Raw genomic sequence first — 18,178 nt, forward strand, 5'->3', positions numbered from 1 at the left:
ATGTCTCCTAGCACAGTATCTAACACAAAGTAAGCACTGATGCAAGGTGATGGTGATGGTGCAGTGGGTGTGTTCATGGTGGTGGTCATAATGGTGGAGACAACAATGGAGGTGAGGATGATCTTGCCTATTAATTTATTTTCAAATAGCAGTTAACCATCCAAAACTATCTTCTCCACTTGACTCAGTAAGTGGAACAGAAACAAATAAAACTTTTTTGGCATAAAGAAGAGATTTTTCTGGAAAAGAAGACCAAAATCATTCAAGGCTGTTCCTAGGAAAGACAGAACAAAAGAATAGAAAAAGTTCATATTGTGGGAATACCTGGGAACTAGTAAAGAACTATTCAAACCTATAGAACATTTCTGTTTTCAAGACACTAGCAAACAGCATATATTTTGTTTGTTTGTTTATTGCCTCCTGGGTTAATGCCGGGGTTCAGTGCCCTAGTGCCCGCACCACAAATCCACTGCTCCTGGAGGCTACTTTTTTCCCTTTTGTTGACCTTGTTTTTTTTAATCTTGTTGTGGTTACTACTATTGTTTTTATGGATGTTGTTGTTGGATATGACAGAAATAGAGAGAGGAGGGGAAGACAGAGACGGGGAGAGAAAGAGAAACACCTGCAGACCTGCTTCACCGCCTGTGAAGTGACCCCCTGCAGGTGGGGAGCCAGGGGCTCGAACTGGGATCCTTACTCTGGTCTTTGCACTTCACGCCATGTGTGCTTAAGCCACTGAGCTATGGCCAGACCCCCAGCAAACAGCATCTTAACATTTTCTACCTACAATCACTATAGGGAGAGTTATTAATACAAATATACAAACTGAGCATCTGAGAGACAAAAGATAGTACTGACCTCAGAAGCTATACTTCACTACTTTGAATACATACTTGCCTATATGACCTGAAGCAAGAATTTCACCATCTCTAGGTATCAGCTTAACAATGTGTATAAAAAAGAAGATATGATACTGATATTCAACTTTACCATTATTTATAAATGTGTCATTGAGATGGAGTATAAGCCATGTATACATGTTTCCTTTCAATGTTACTTCAAGGAGTAAAACTAGCTATATTTCTAATTGGTAATCAAGCTACATTTCATTGGATGTCTCTTTGCACCTCAAAACCTCCTTTATTTTCAGTAGAGACGTCTGATCTGATCGTATCACAGTGGTAAGGGGGAATATGGGTAAAGTTAGCCTGTGCTTTTCATTGTACAGATAGACAAATAGACCAAAAGAATAGATGATGCATGTTCAATGCCGTGCAACAATTAAGAACAAACTCTAGTGCAGTTTACAAGCATCCCAAGAAAACTCCCAACACTTAAAATGTATGTGAACAGATAATAACAGAGTCTCTCTAAAGACAAATAAAAATAAGATCACCCAGACAGTCAGTCTAGCTCTATCTGACTTTCCCCCACTGCATCTCCTTTTTCTCACCACAAGATCACACAAACTCTTGTACTTAAGCACTAATTGTGTTTAAACTCACTCTGTGACTTTGGATTGTGAGGTCAATTTAACTTTAAGGGGCACTTGAAGGAGACTTGTGTAACAAATTCTCTATCACAAATACAGCACCTGTTTTGCTCATTTGGAAAAGCAGTGTGAAAAACCACAAAGAGATGCTTGCCAGTAGGGTAGCAGTTAACATCCTTTGTCAAACATTCATGGAGAAAAGCTCAAGGAGACCACAAATACTAAAAGAGCTAGTGGTCCCCAACATCAATGAAAGAATCTCCTAACTATAACTCGGATATTAGAGTTAGAGGCCAGAACTTCTCCCCAATATCTCTGATGCTTCCTTTGTATACTTTGTCATACATTGAGACTTAGGAATGGACTCAGATGCTCAAGGTGACTTACAAGTGGTCTTATAAATCACAAATTAAAAGTGGTTGCAAAGGGAATAAAAAATAAGGAAATGAAAGAAAAGGAGAAGCGAAGAAAAGAAAAGGCTAGAAAGAAAAAAGACTATCTCTAACCTTACTATGACTTGATGTCTGATCCCAAGCCTTCAGGTGCTTTTTTCACCTGACCTCTGCACAGGCTGCTGGGAAAGCAAGGAGACAGAGCAGTCATAGGATGGAGTACAAATCATGTACACATATATATCCTAGTATTAATTTAAGGAGCAAAGATAGAAAAACAGGTGACGGACAAATGAGAGAGGCTGTTTCCTTATCACACCAGCCTAATTCAGTGATCGTGCTCCCCCTCCAGAATCATTCACAGACCTACCGACAGTGCCCTTCTTCCACTCTTACAATCTCATACCACCCTCAGAAAAGCCTAATGCACAGGGCAGCCTAGGGTGCTGTGACCTCAGGTAGGCTTGGATAAGGATTTGACTGGAGAGAAAAAGAACTGGGGGCCCAAAAGAAGTCACCCCTTTAACCAGCTAAAATAATGAAAAAGAAAAGAGCTTGGAGCTAAGAAAGACAGAACTGTACCTACCCACCTATCTGTCTTAACTCTTCCAAAGTTTTCCATCTTTTGGGCCCAACCCCTTACCATTACAGTCTCCATAGTTCTACCTGAACTGAGACTGCTGCCTCCCATTCAACTTATCCTATGGAGCTCCCCTGAAGGATCAGGTTCTCACACTGATTCTCATCAAGCTCCCCAGGAAATAGATATTGACTGCTTTTTCTTCTTCTCTTCCCTTCTCTTCCCTTCCCTTCCCTTCCCTTCCCTTCCCTTCCCTTCCCTTCCCTTCCCTTCCCTTCCCTTCTCTTCTCTTCTCTTCTCTTCTCTTCTCTTCTCTTCTCTTCTCTTCTCTTCTCTTCTCTTCTCTTCTCTTCTCTTCTCTTCTCTCCTCTCCTCTCCTCTCCTCTCCTCTCCTCTCCTCTCCTCTCCTCTCCCCTCCCCTCCCCTTCCCTTCCTTCCCCTTCCCCTTCCCTCCCCTCACCTCCCCTCCCCTTACCTCCCCTCCCTTCTTCTCTTCTCTTCTCTCTCTCTCTCTCTTTTTCATTTCACCCCCTTATTGGGTTTGAGAGGGAGCATATAATTGAGGAAAATAAACAATGCAAATGCTGTTAAATGGGTACAGTTTCTTATCTCCTTCATGATAGGTGTCTGTGCACTACTCTTACCACCAACTAAAGTCTTCCTCCACCATCAACACTGCATTTTCAATGTCTTCTCAATCACTTCCTGCCTCCCCTCTTTAGACAAAACTAGAGTCTAAAAGGAGTCGCCTTATTCTTCTATGCTTTATGGGAGCTGTGTAACCAATATGTAGTGCTCACATATTCTTCTGGCTCTCTCCAGAAGCAAGTATCCACATTCACTTTATGAACTTGGCCCCCAAGGGCTCATTTCTATATCACTTTCCAGAGAAAACCTTTCCTGATACCACACACCAACCTGGACTTCTCTTGGGACTTTGTAGTCTTGTCTTTATTTATCTGTGTTTTTTTTTTTCTTTACTGAGATTCATCTTCTTCATAAGTTTTCAAATTCCAGAAGATAAAGTTTTATGCTCTTTATTTCTCAGAGTATCACCGATTACTTGGTACAGAGTAGGTGCTCAAAACTACTTACTGAATTAATGAGTCATGACTAGCTCTTCAAGACTCAATTTTCTATAAGGAGCACAGTGACATCTAGTGATCACTTTCAAACTTTTAAGTTTCTCTGATAACACTATGAAGCAACTTGAGGTAAACTACTAAAAGTTCCAAAGAACTGACTATTTTCACTACATTAGAGAATCTGGCATAGAATCCATGTATGAGTGAATCAGACTCTGAAGCAATGAATAAGGACTCGCCGCTCTTCTTCACATACACATACAAGGAACATATTACAGAAGTGCTTTGACATAGATCATATTATGAAGAAAGCGTGGCCCAGAAAGGTAGTCATGGGATGATTTCACAGAGCAGAAAATGGGACAGTTCATAGCCTTATTTACTAGGACCTTGAGGACCTAGTTCAGCATAGCCACCAATAGGTAGCTTCATTAGTTTTTATAGAAAATACACTAGTTAGACAAAACTCAGGGTTCACTGAAAGCTTCAACTATATCCTTACAAGTCTCCCTAATTCTCCATTTATCTATTCACATTTAACTCTAAACCTGATGCCAAAGATAGGTAGATAGATATTAAGAGGTTATAGTAATAGTTTGAAGATCTCTCTGATGTACTGAATTAGAATATGTGCAATGCTTGGTTCATTAGGATTCATGCATTCATTCAGTTTGTAGTTAGCTAGTTTTAGTAGTTTAATAAATCCACACAAATTCACCATCAAAAGTAGGAACTTGAATACTTTCTTGTAATGTACGCTCATGATACCCCCTTGCATCCCAGGAATCAAAATTATCATCATCATGATTGATGGACTCATATTTTCCTTGATAGCGTCCACAAATATTTAATTATACCTGTATTTATTACTAAATGGTAGTGTGTTTTGTATATGTGTCTATGCTAACTTAAAACAGGGGAAAGGGTATTGTGCTACACAAAGTCTCTCTCCTTGATGTATTCTCTTCATTCAATATTATATTCATTCATCTCATATTGTCACAATATACCATTATTTTTGCCTGGTACAGTATTCCACTTGATATATAGTCTACACCTTGTCTAATTTCTCTCTCATAGTTATGAGAACAGTACTCATCTGAATTAATGTTTAAATGGCTCCTCTTGCCACATAAATCTAATCTTATCAGCTTCTTCTAATCATGTACCTTTAACATTTCATTTTCCAGGGAGTTGGGCAGTAGCACAGCGGGTTAAGCTACTTGGCGCAAAGCGCAAGGACTGGCATAAGGATCCCGGTTCGAGCCCCCAGTTCCCCACCTGCAGGGGAGTCGCTTCACAGGAGGTGAAGCAGGCCTGCAGGTGTCTATCTTTCTCTCCCCCTCTCTGTCTTCCCCTCCTTTCTCCATTTCTCTCTGTCCTATCCAACAATGATGATAACAATAATAACTACAACAAGAAGACAACTAGGGCAACAAAAGGGAATAAATAAATATTTTAAAAAACATATAATTTCCCTACAGACAATATTAAATGTCTGTGAATTAGGTTTTAATCCCTAAGTGATCAAAATCCTCTTCAACCCTTTAGCCTTATCTCTGTTTTTCTTACACTCTAGTTATAGTCATTTGGTATTTATAGAGATCGTGTTCTTTCTTGCCTCCTGTTATCTACCTGATCCCTCACTTTTTGCTCTGATCTTCTCTCTGTCCTCTATGAGCTCTACCTAATAATTCACTATCTTCCCACAATTACTCAGCTTAATGGGATGCTAGAAATGGGTAACTAATTCAGTGTCCTGTTGGTATTAATAGTCAAGTTTTTTTTTTTTTAGATCAGGGTTTTCTGGGACTTTCTATAGAGGGAAGAATGGGGGCCAAGTAGAGATACTTTATCCATCTCCCTTCCCCTTGCTAAAGGAGTATCATAATTTTTGGTTTTGTGGATTGGGGTTCCTCAATTACTGATTTTGGAGCAAGTGTACCATGAACAGAAGCTTTTAAATCAATGAACAAAATCAGTCATGTGTTTCCCTCAGGTTCTGATATGTATCAATTGAAAATGAAAGAAACATAAATCAGTAAATTGACAATTAAGCAAGTAATTTTAGGGCAAATAACTTTATGCCTGTACAACAAATACACTAATTCTTGTAACTATTTTTCCTTTTTTCCCCTCTTTTCTTTGATAGGACAGAGGGAAATCATGGGGCAGGGAAGCTAGAGAGGGAGAGAGAAAGTGAAACACCTACAGACTCACTTATCTGCTTGTAAAGCTTCCTCCCCCTGCAGGTGGGGACTAAAAGATTGAACCTGGACCATAATACACTGAAGCATGTTCACTCAACTTGGCATGCTACCACCTGGAACCCCCCAAAAGGACAATTTTTAACAAATTGCTAAACACCTTTGAGGCTTTTTCACTTATAAAGTAGCCATGATATTAGATGAGCCATATAGAATTTCCATATTTATTGATAAAGAGGATCAAATAGAAATTTCATATGAGGCACCATTAAATTTAAGTAAATTACACATCCAGAAAGTAGATAAAATGAAATCATCCAAGTCTAATATTGAAGCAGTGACTACTAGGTTCTCATAAAAACCTATATTTACTCCTAGGTAAAGTACATCACCTCCCTGTCTTCATTTGCAGACGGGTATGCCCTATTACTGAGTTGTACACAAGGTAGGGAAGCTAGAATAGCATTTGCTGCTTCTGAGTTTGCCCATTTAAACTCTTCATGTATGATCCTCCATATTATTCATCTCCCGTAGTAACTGTGGATGCATCAAGCTGATGGAGCACTAAATGAAGCAATATGGGCCCCTGAATCAATTCACTTTAACCATCATCCATAAATCAAAAACATTATCTGGGGCTGTGGGCACAAGAAATACCCACTATTGTACTAAGTAATTGAGGTTTGAGGATTTGTTGGTTATAGCATTTCTACCTATAATTAAAACATAGTTAAGGCCTCAATAAATGGTAGCTATCACAATGATTATTATGATACGATCATTGTCACGAACAATGGGCCTGAAGGAGTCAGGGCTAGAAAGGTGAGCATTTAGATGTGATCTGGTGGTTATGTCATGGAATCTCACCTGCTTGGTGCCATTGTCTTGGATGAGGGTGTAAAGTGGAATCACACGATTGATCTCCAGTAGCACCGGAGTAGGGCTCAACTGCTCCTTGCCTGGTCGGCGGCAAAGGTGGCAGGTAGAAGGACAACGACCTTTCTCCTCACAGCGAATCTCCACTCCTGAGATGAGCTGGTCATCTGACAGCATCTGCGCTGTCAGTAGACCTGAGAGGTAGGTGATGAAAGGCATGGACTTGAGTTCCTTCTTGCTTCCCAGCTCTGTGGTCTCTGGAGAGGGACAGATAAGTTTGGTGTTGTTCAGAAGGCCAGACATTTGAACTCATAAAGAATCTTAAATGCTTTAAAACTGATATCCATGGGAGGAAAAGTAGATTTTAGAGTAGTGTGTTCATCATCCCTTGGGAAGAGCACTGGCCTAAGATTCAGAAACTAGAATGAAGTCTTATATTATTCACATCAAATTGCAATATACATTACACTTTACAATGCTTTAGATCACTTGTTTTCACTGGTCTCACTTTCTACACAGTTAGAACTGACTTTTTGATCTAGAGGAGTCTCCATGACTTTGCAAGATAAAATTCTCAAGGTTAGTTTTCTCAATACTCCCTACTGTCTACTGTCAGTTGAAACTATATATAGATAAGAGAAATATGTAGAGAGAGAAAGTGAAAGAAATCACAACACCAGAACTGGATAAGTGGCTCAGTAGCAGAGCATCTGCCATAAATGTGAGAGACTGGATCTGATCCTTGGCATGACATAAAAGTGAGAAAGATACAAACAAATAAGAAGACAAAACATTGTAAGTGGCAAAGAGGTACACTGGTCATACACATACACACACACACACACTTAAAAAAATAATCGTTCTACTATATTTTTATGTAATGGGAGAAATACAAGTTTCACAGTCATCTCAATTCAATTTAGATTTCAGTTCTTCCTTGGGAAAGTCTTTTAATGTCCGAAAGCATATAGTTATAAATTCTGTAAAACAGGGCTAGTTGTACAAATAGAAATAGTAATGAGTGATAAATGAGATGCAAGGAGATGCCCTGTCTGAAAAAAAAATCATTATTTCCCTCTTCTGTACATAGCTGCTTCCTTATTTCGTTGTTTAATGTACTTTTCTTTATATTCATACTGAGGTTGGACTCATGCATGTTCCAGTCTGAATTGCCTTTTTTTTTTTTTTATCCATGCAACTAGTCTTTTCTACCTCTGTGCCTTTGTTACCTATTCTACTTTCCAAGACTGGCTTTCCAACTCTTTATCACCCATCACTGGCTTCATTCCAGTGTGACTCCTTCTAGAAGTCTGTTTTTCTCCAGCCCTTCCTCTGTAAATAAGAATATCTGCTTACAAGAACATACATATTTCTATGCTGTTCTTTATTTTTTTAATTTCTTTATTGGGGGATTAATGCTTTATAGTCAACAGAAAATATAATAGTATGTACATGCATAACATTTCTCAGTTTTCCACATAACAATACAACCCCCACTAGGCCCTCTGTCATCCTGTTTAGACCTGTACTCCCCCTACCCTACCTACCCCAGAGTCTTTTACTTTGGTGCAATATACCAACTATGCTGTTCTTAATTGGAGAAATTCCTTTTATAATACTGTTGATACTTCATGGGTACAATTTCACACTTTCTCAACATATGTGTTAGCACACCTTGCCCATCACCAAAAGGCCTGTCTTCCTTTTATCTCATTTAGATTATCTTCTTGCTCTATTTTCTGCTAACCTCTCCAGCCACATTGTCAGGTCTTGGAAATCAGGAGCCATATCTCCCTCTCCTGACACTTCTTCTGGGTCTAGCATGGTGCCAGAGATATTCTTGATAATTAGTCAAAGATATATTATAAAATCCTAAGGAACTAGACTCTATAGTATCCATAACTTAGTAATAGGTTCAAAAATTCTGAAGAATTCATAGCGACTACTAGGAAAGGACAGGAGGGAAACTGAGTAGGTAGAAATCTAGACCTGAATCTCAGCTTTAAACAGTACAATGGTATCTGTATTTCTTTCATGGACTGACTTTCTGCATTAGATTTCATGAGAAGAGTCTTTGTCTATAGCAAAAGTTTTTAAGAAGCAAAGTGATTTGCACAATCAATGGGGCTCCATTTATACCATTGAAGATGTGAATGGAGTCCTCAAAATGTTGTAGTAAACAGACTGGCTAAATTTTAAACTAAGAGACAGAAGAACTTGGTCCAGACTTGTAACCACCTCCAAGTCTGGTGAAATCAAGGCAAGCTCTTGCCTCAGTGGAGACAGGGGCCCTGAGCACCAAAGCTTGGAAGAAAAAGAAGGGTTGTCTCCTGGTCTTGCTCTCAGCTTGCAGTGACATGCAGCTGATGTAGAGAAGGCCTGTCAATTAGAAATACAAATAAATGCAGCCTTCATTCATTATTCTCTGAGCCCTCAGGCCTGGGATCCGGGTTCCACCTTTTCTGTCTGGCTGTCAGCAAATCCTTATGTGCATCAGATCAAAGGTTCCTTCTGGGAGAGTAAGACAAGGCAAATTCCAACTAATCAATCCTTCAGAGGGATTAAAGAAGAGTAGTTACTAAGATAAACAAAACAAAGCTGTGAAGAAGGCACCTCAGCAACTGGGAAGATAGAGGCAGTCTTACATACAGACATGTCAGAAGATGATTACTGTTTGAAATACAGACCAGAGATATAGTTTTGGAGAAGGATGGCTTCTATCATGGTAGAGAATAACCAATTAGGGAAGAACATCAGGGAGAAGTCAGAGCTACAGGGACATTAGGGAGCAATTAGCACAAAAAAGGGACCAGAGGTCAGCAAACTATCATCTATGGATCAAATCCAGTCTTCGCTTGTTTTTTTGCAAATAGTTTTATTGGAACACAGCCATTTTCATGCATTTACTTATTGCATTACATTGGAAGAATTGGATAGTTGCAACCAAGACTCTATGGTCCATAAAACCTAAAATATTTGCTTTCTGATTTTTTACAGATAAACTGGGAACCTCCATTCTCATCCTAGACTATATATAAGGAAATCAAAACTCAGCGAAAGAATCCACAGAAATGTGAGCAGAAAAGAATGTGACACTATGATAGGTAAATTAAAGTCAAAACTTTGAAATTAACTATACCATCAATATATGTGAATAATGAAATCTCCAAGAGAAAAAAGGAGTGGAACATTTTTTTTATTATTTTAAAAAAACATTATTTTATTTTAATGAGAAAGAGTACATACAGAGGGAAAGATACTGAGATAAAGAGCAGAGAACACTACTCAGTTCTGGCTTATGGCGGTGCTGGGGATTGAACCTGGGACCTCAGAGTCTCAGGCTTGAAAGGCTTTTGCATAACCATTATGCTGTCTCCCCAGCCCCACATTTTTTTATTTATAGACTTTTGTCAAGGAGCAAGGGGGAAATTCCCTCACTTCTTTAAGTACTTCTGAAGCTAGATTAAATAAATAAATATATAGATATCATCAGATAGAGAATAGGGCCACATTTAACAAATGTATGGAGAACTGACCTGAATGCAAATTCTAATGGAAATAAAAAATATATACTGAGCTAAGGAACATGAGGTGCTAAGGAGGACTGAAGCAAGATGGAAAAGCATTTAAAATGTGTTTTTAATCTTTATTTATTTATTATATAGAGACAGCCAGAAATCGAGAGGGAAGGGGGAAGATAGAGTGGGAGAGATGCAGAGAGACACCTGCAACACAGTTTCACCATTTGCAAAGCTTCTCCCTGCAGGTGGGGACTGAGGGCTTGAACCCAGGTCCTTATACATTGTAACATGTGTGTTCAACCAGGTGTGCTACCATCCAACCCCAAGAGGCATTTACATATTAAAGTGAAGATAATTTCATATGACAGAATCTTGCCTCTGGATGCACTTCCTGCTTAAGATAGGTTTCTGTGATTAAAAAATGTTTCAAGTTTTATGTTGCTATATGTATAGCTAGTTCTTTTTTTTTTAAGTAATGGTAACAGTTTCTCCCCAGGCTTAATGGGTCTTAATTGATATGAATTCCACATACCAAGATAACATATATTAGAAAATATCTGATCTAGACACCTTGGAAAAAAACTATTTGTCCCTTTTCTGAGAAAGTTTTCCCTACAATGTCTTCAAAAACTTTTGAAAAACACACCTTTGAAAAAGCTGAGCTTGTACAACCCTTTCATTTTAAACAAAGAAAATTTGTATCCTAAAGAAAGCAAATGACTTTCCAAGATCACATGGTAAGTTACTGATCCTTTCAGCACATGGCCCCTGTCTTCTGTTGACCAATTCATCACTTACAGTACTGCTTTTATCTCATATTTTACAACACAGATGACCTGCCCTGCATAGCATCTTGCCATATGCACATAATTTAATGGAGAAGGAATATAACATTGTGTTAGAAGTAAAAATGCCCTCGATAAAACAAACAAACATTCATAACCATTGGGTTCAAGATATGACTAGCCACTTGACAACAAAACAAGCCTGGTCTACTTCTATCCAATAAATCTATAGCGAGTAGATACCTTTTGTCCAGGATAAGAAATACAATTTAGACACTTTTTGTCCAGGATGAAAATTGTTCTGGAATAGCATTAGAGAATTCATAGGTAAAATTAAGGGTTGGCTTTGCAAACTGAGGTTATGTAGGGTAATATCTAGTCCAACCCTGCTACTTAATCAAAGGAGGGGACTGAGAACTAAATTTAAAAAATGGATTTACCTCTATGTTCCAGAAAAATTTATTGACAAGAACACTGTTTATATAAAGATTATATAATGCCTAAGTCATGATCTGGATATGTTATAATAGGGAAGACCACTAGCCATTCTATTTACTCATTTGTAGAATTATAATTGTGAGAGCTAATTCTTTCTGATCCATCCTCTGAGCCTAATGTCTTATTTTCACAAAGCAAATCCTGTAGGCAATAAGGAAACTAGACAACCCAACTGACTCTCAAATCTGATCTCCCATCCTTTTCCGCCCAGTTATCCCACTTAACACTGCATTGACCTTTAAGTTCCTTGCATACACCCATGTCTTTTCACTGTCTTGGCATGTGTTCTCTGCACAAAATTCTTTCCCCATCTTACCCAAGCTTGTGCCTTCTTCTGGCTAACTCCTATTCCTCCAGGTTTTACTTCAAATATCAATTCCTCAAAATATCTTGAACATGAACTCGATGAAGATGGCATCAATGTGCATTAAGTTCTCATGTTAAAAAAGTCCTTATTGTATCATGTTCCGTACATCCCTTGCTAATATTTCCAGACTGTAAGCTCCCCAAGCACAAAGACACTAACAGTTCTGCTTATCACCAGAACCACAATACTCCTGGAACAAGCTAGAATTTCAATAACATTTTAAATAAATACTTGTTAAACATGAATTGATGTCCGTGCTATCATTATCACAGCAGAGATAAGTCTAAGAGGTCAAGATTTGTGAATTTCAAGTTTGATAACTAATCAAGTGATAACTACTCCCTGGAGTAAAATCAGCTCTCTCAATTGAAAGGTTAACACATGAATAGATGATCAATTTGCCACTTCTGAACTCTAGGTTTTCACATGGGTCTTTGTCATTGAGGGGTAGGGAAGAGTTCAGTTAAAACAGACTGTCTTTAACAGGCCAAGGATAAAGAGCTTTTTTTTTTTTAGGAGACTTATCCTCTGTTCACATTTCCCATCCCTCTGAACAATGCTTCCAAAATAGGATCATGACTGGTTTTAAGCCCAATTCAGTTCCAATGACACTACAACCTATTCATTTGAGAAGCTGCCAACTGAACTCTCTTTTTTCTCCTCCCAAATTCCTGCTGGGTATTATTTTGTTGCCACCAAAAAAAAAAAAAAAAAAAAGCCTCAGTTGAAATGACAACTCCTTGTTGGGAGGGCAGCCAGGGCCTTTCAGCAGGAGGTGATGGCACCGCTTGCCCTCATCCAGAAAACAAAACAAAGGCATCAGACTAAGGACTTCTGGGAGAGCCAAAGCTGCGCAAATGTTTGTTCAATATTCCGCAACGGGGCAGGGCGCTGCCTCCCGACTCAGACAGGCTTGCTTTGGCAATAGGCTCGCACTTGAAGCATTTAAAGACTCCACAGGGACTAAAGGGGCTCAAATTAGAAACATTAAGGGTGGAGGAATGAGGGTGAGACTTTTATATCATAAAGAATGGCCTTTATTACTGCGATGGCCTCCCAGGAATTGCTGAAATGGGATCATTTTTTAGGCGGAGTTATTGTCTCCTGTAGGAGGAAAGCAATTGCTCTAAGGCCTGACTCAGGGTCCCACACAAATTTCCTTAACAAAGGGAAAGTAACCAGTTGAAATGCCATCAGCAAGGCCTGCTGGTGCTCCCTCTTGTGAAATCTGAACTTCCTAGCCTGACAAAGTCTAGCATCATCAGTGTGCCCTTTACAAATAATAGTCCAAACCTCAAAAAGTTCTTGTGAGAATTAAATAAAGTGCCAGGCAAAGGTTAATCCCTCAATGAATATTAATTATTATTGATGTTGTTTTGGCAGTGTTGTTTCTAATAAGTGCTGCTACTATTGAAGTGGGATGTTAAAACTGAAATTTCTGTTGAGACATCAAGACAGAAGGGAAGTGAAATCCCAAAGCCAGGCCTCTATATACAGGATTTACAAGAGAGATGAAACCTAACTAGTTGCATAACTCCAGAAACCTCATCCAGAACAGGGAAATAAAACAAGGTTGGAGCGTAGACAGAAAGGATTTAGAGGAGATCTGCTTTGAAGAGACTTATTACCTGAAGTTTAGAGTTCCCAGCAGCCCAGGTGGGACATGTAGAGCATACTACCTTCTAATCTCTTGAGACTACTTCAGTAAGTCTCAAGAGTGCCTCTTTGGTGTTTGGGTTAGTATTAATGTTAGGGTTAGTGTTAAGTTTAGGGTTAGTAATTAAAATTAAAGTTATTTGGAATATTGCACCAAAGTAAGACTCTGGGGCAGGGTCTGGGGGGAGGGTTCAGGTCCAGGAACAGAGGACCTAGTGGGGATTGTATTGTTGTGTGGAAAACTGGGAAATGTTATGCATTTACAAACTAATGTATTTACTGCCAAGTGTAAAATATGAATCCCCCAATAAAGAATTTTTAAAAATAAAATAAATAAAACTAGAGTTAGGGTTAGACAATAAAAAGAAAGTCTCTCTGGGAAAATTTGCTCAGTTCTTCTCAGCAATCACAACAATGATGGACAAGAATCTTTCTCCACCTAAAAAATCTCTCATGGTTTGTGGAAGCAGAATAGAAGGAGATGAGTAGAAGCCAGCCCAAAATTCCAGAGGTTTCCAGAATTAAAGCAAACAAACAATAACAACAACAAAAACCCTTGAGTGTTGCATGTGAGTCATACAGGAGAAAAGCTGGTCTGGCATTGTTTTGAATTCTATTCAGAGGAACTAACACAGAGAATGAGGGAGAGGTCTCCCATAGTGAGACTCTCCATGAGGTGAGTAGTTAGAGAAATAGCATGTGGAAGGAGTCAGCATAGGACATAATGGTGAAGAGAGATTGGAGTTGGTGGTGAGTGATGTACAGATACCTGTCACAAAGAGATAAGAAATTGTGCTCATGTGTCAACAACTGCCCTAATAACCATTATCCTCCATCACCCACCCCACCCCCTCTGCCCACAACAAAATGATACAGGGTGGGAAGAAAAATTGTACTCAGAAAAGTTGTTCACAAAGAAAATTGTTGAAAATTCCCTAAAAAAAAGTCCCCAAGGGAAAAGGAAAAGGGTCCACTGTAAAAATCTGCCAGACCACATTGCAGTGAAATACAGAACTGAATAAGGCATGGTGTCTCCCTCAGAAAGAGAGCTGTGTCTGTTGTGAACCCATAGGAAGGGAAAAGAAGGGCACTGGGGAATCTAAGAATGGAAAAGAAAAGAGTCTTTCAGCAATTTTTGCCCTAAAATTTTGGGAAAATTTCTGTGGAGGCTTTTTGCAGAACAATGCTCAAAGAGATAATCGTTTTATTAGTGACTTTCTGGCTTACCTTTTAAGTAAGTAAATATTAAAGTAAAAAATCATAAATATATAAGATGTTTAGAGAATTGAATTGAATTGATATGAGAAAACATGTTTGTTAAATGCTTAATAATTATTGAAATTAGATTTTAAAGATCATGGTTATTCACTGTGAACTTTTTTTTAGTCTTTCTATATGTTTAAAAATGTACACACACACACACACACACACACACACCAGGACGAAGTAAGGAAGAAGTAAGGAAGAAGTAAGCAGTAGTGGAAGAGGAGAGGTAGGAGTAATGTTTTCTAACACATTCTCAAGGGTCACTACTAACCACTGGACTATTTATCATATGAAATGTAGTTAGTCTGAATTGAGAGGACCTATAATTTACAATATAGGCTCCAGATCTCAAAAATCTAGCACAGCAAATAATGGAAAATATCTCACTAATATTTTTTTCTTATGTACACATTGAAATAGTAAGTTTTACAGCACTGGATTAAATAAAACATTATGCTAAGAATATTTGTGTGGGTGTGTGTGGGTGTGTGTGCGCACGCACGTTAGAACAGGAGAACACAGAGCCAAGGGTGATCATCCTAATCTTTATTGTTTCCTCCTCCTGCTTTGACGCTGATGGAAAGGAAGAAGCACAAGGTTGAGAAAAATAAGAGACACTAAGCTTATCTTTATCTTTTAAAAAATTACTTATTTTATTTACTATATATAATAAAGAGGGTTTCACATGAGGCAAAAGAAAGGTGGAGCCAGAGCATCACTCTGGCATATGTGGTACCAGGAATTATACCAGTAACTTCAGGCAGGGCTCTACAAGATTAACTATTTCCCCATCTGCCCCTGTCTCCACTTCTTAATGGCTCTCTTAAAGAAAACAAGATAATTTGATTTGTCAGATTAAAATCTCAAACTGGACATCCTAATTCCTGATTTGAAAGTATGTTAGCAATCTAAAATATCTATAGTGCCATATGTTCCACTAAAATGAGAATAAATTGATCATTGCCTGCTAACATTTTCATCTAAAAGTAGAGAAATAAGGCTGGGAGGAAGCTTACCCACTAGAACACAAAGCTGACAGTGCATGAAGCTCTGAGTTCAAGCTATAACACAACAAATTAGCACCATGGATATTACTAGAAGGACTCCATAAAAATAAAGGAGGATTATCCCAGTGAACACACTAAAATGAGAATGGGGAAAAACTTATATAGACACCTGAAACCTATATCTGTTAATAAAATGCATTTTTCCCACATTATATTATCAGTGGAACCAGTTATGTCATTATAATACTTAACATATTCCTTCAATATTTATCAAAGAGAGAGAAGGAGAACCAGAGCATCACTTGGCACAGGTAGCACAGGAAATCAGATTTAATATCTCATACTTGCAAGTCCAGTGCTCTGTCCACTTCATATATGGCAGGTCTCTATTACCAACTCTTTAATTGGAAGGTAGGATTGGTTTTGAAAATCTGCCTTACTAATTTTTCCTACTTTTTTTTAAAATTAGTGACTCCATAATGATTTACCAGATTATAAGATTATAGGGGTATTAGTTCCTCACTTTACCCACCACCAAAGATCTGTGATAATGACCATAGGCTTAACCCACCTTCAATTTATTTAAATGCTAGGTAAATTATTCAGTCTCTCCAACTAAACAGTGACCTCCACAAGAGCAAGGGTTCCCAGTTTCAATGAAGAATTGGCATTTCCAGCCAGAGTCTACTGTGTGATGTAGGATAGATGGTTCTCTGATGAGTATGTGAAAAAAAAATGAACAGTCATCTTTGTATCCCTCTATAATCCCTTCCAGTTCTTTAACCATTTTTCTTTCTCAAGATAGAGTCAGAGAGGCAGAGATAGAGTGAAAGAGACCACTGCATCAAACCTTCCTTAGATGTAGTGCAAGCCAGGTTTCAACATGGGGAGTACACATGGCAAAGCAATATACTATCCGTGTGAACTATTTTGTCAGCCACAGTTCTTTAATTTTTATCCGAGTCCAATCTATCCCTATGTAACACAGTAGCCCCAAACACAGATCTTAACCTCATACATAGCGGCCCAGACAGACAAGCTACCTAAAACCACATAGTTACTAACGATCTAGTCTTTTACTTCTTCTATCATCAGTATTTAGTCTTCCCAAATTTTCAGAACAAATTCTTACTCCTGCACGAGTCATTGTTCCTGCAAAAAATTGGACCACCCGTCTTCCTTCTACCAACAAACTACACCCCCAGGTTCCCTCGCATCTTTGTAGCTAAAAGACATTATGAGTAAAATACATTTTTAAATATTAGATTTTATTGAGAGAAAGAGATGCCAGAACACTACTCAACTCTGGCTTATGGTGGTGCTGGAGATGAATCTGGGACCTTGCAGTCTCAGGCATGAAAGTGTGTTGCAAGGGAGGATGGACAATTTACTCTATGCTATACCTGAGGAAGATGGGTCCTGAAATTGGGACAGCTTGGAATATTCCTACTCATGACCACAGAATGTGAGCTCAGATCTACAGGGATGCAGAGGTCACACAGGCTCCTAAGCTGATAATGGGCCCCAGATCACATCAAATCGATGGGGTTTACAGTCAACAATATTTATACCCCTTTCCCATATTAGGGAGTTTCTCTCTTCCCTGATCCAGCTTTCTGGTCCTTTTTCCAACCATGATACCATCTTCCCAGACAATAACTTGGATCCACCTGTGTATCCGATTTCAGGCTCAGGGGAAAAAAGAAAAAAAAAAAAAAAACTAGTATAGCCATAGACCCTTTGGAATATAACTAAAATATGCCTACTAGCTATCTACAAAATGGAGGACCCCCCCAACTCTTCATCTGCACTATTCTGGCCTTTAGGTCCGTGATTGGTCAACATTTGTTTGACTTTGTATGTTAACTCTCTTTTCAACCACCAGGTCCCAGATGCCAGCATGATGCCGACCAGACTTCCTTGGAAAGAGAACCCCACCAGTGTGTCCTGGAGCCCCGCTTCCCCAGAGCCCCACCGTACTAGGAAAAGAGAGAGACAGGTTGGGAGTATGGATTGACTTGTCAACGCCCATGTTCAGTGGGGAAGCAATTACAGAAGCTGGACCTTCCACCTTCTGTTTCCCACAGTGACCTTGGGTCCATACTCCCAGAGGGTTAAAGAATAAGAAAGCTATCAGGGTAGGGAATGGGATACAGAGTTCTGGTGGTGGGAATTGTGTGGAGCTGTACCCCTCTTATCCTGTGGTTTAGTTAATGTTTCCTTTTTATAAATAAAAAATTTTTAAAAAGAAAGGAAGTGTTTTGCATAACCTTTATGCTAGCTCCCCAGCCCCAAAGTAAGACATTTTAAAGGTCAGTTGATCAAAATTTCCATCAATTTTTTTTCATTCACCACCAAATTATCTTTCACTTTCCATCTGTACATTTCCAGCATTACAGAACTCATTACACAAGGGCTTCCCATTCTATTGTGGGACAATTCTGTT

General features: G+C 38.8%; 1 protein-coding gene across 4 annotated transcripts in view; it reads right to left on the bottom strand.

The window, feature by feature from the left end:
• The window catches only part of ASTN2 (astrotactin 2), a 1,286,255-nt gene that overhangs the window by 251,317 nt on the left and 1,016,760 nt on the right, over positions 1-18,178 (bottom strand). For all 4 annotated transcript variants that reach the window (XM_060200048.1, XM_007521936.3, XM_060200047.1 and 1 more), the window contains one exon: positions 6,624-6,889. In XM_060200048.1, coding sequence (XP_060056031.1) covers positions 6,624-6,889 — 266 coding nt within the window. The remainder of the gene's footprint in view (positions 1-6,623; positions 6,890-18,178) is intronic.

This window comes from Erinaceus europaeus, chromosome 10 (genome assembly GCF_950295315.1).
Source record: "Erinaceus europaeus chromosome 10, mEriEur2.1, whole genome shotgun sequence".
NCBI classification, from domain to species: Eukaryota; Metazoa; Chordata; class Mammalia; order Eulipotyphla; family Erinaceidae; genus Erinaceus; species Erinaceus europaeus.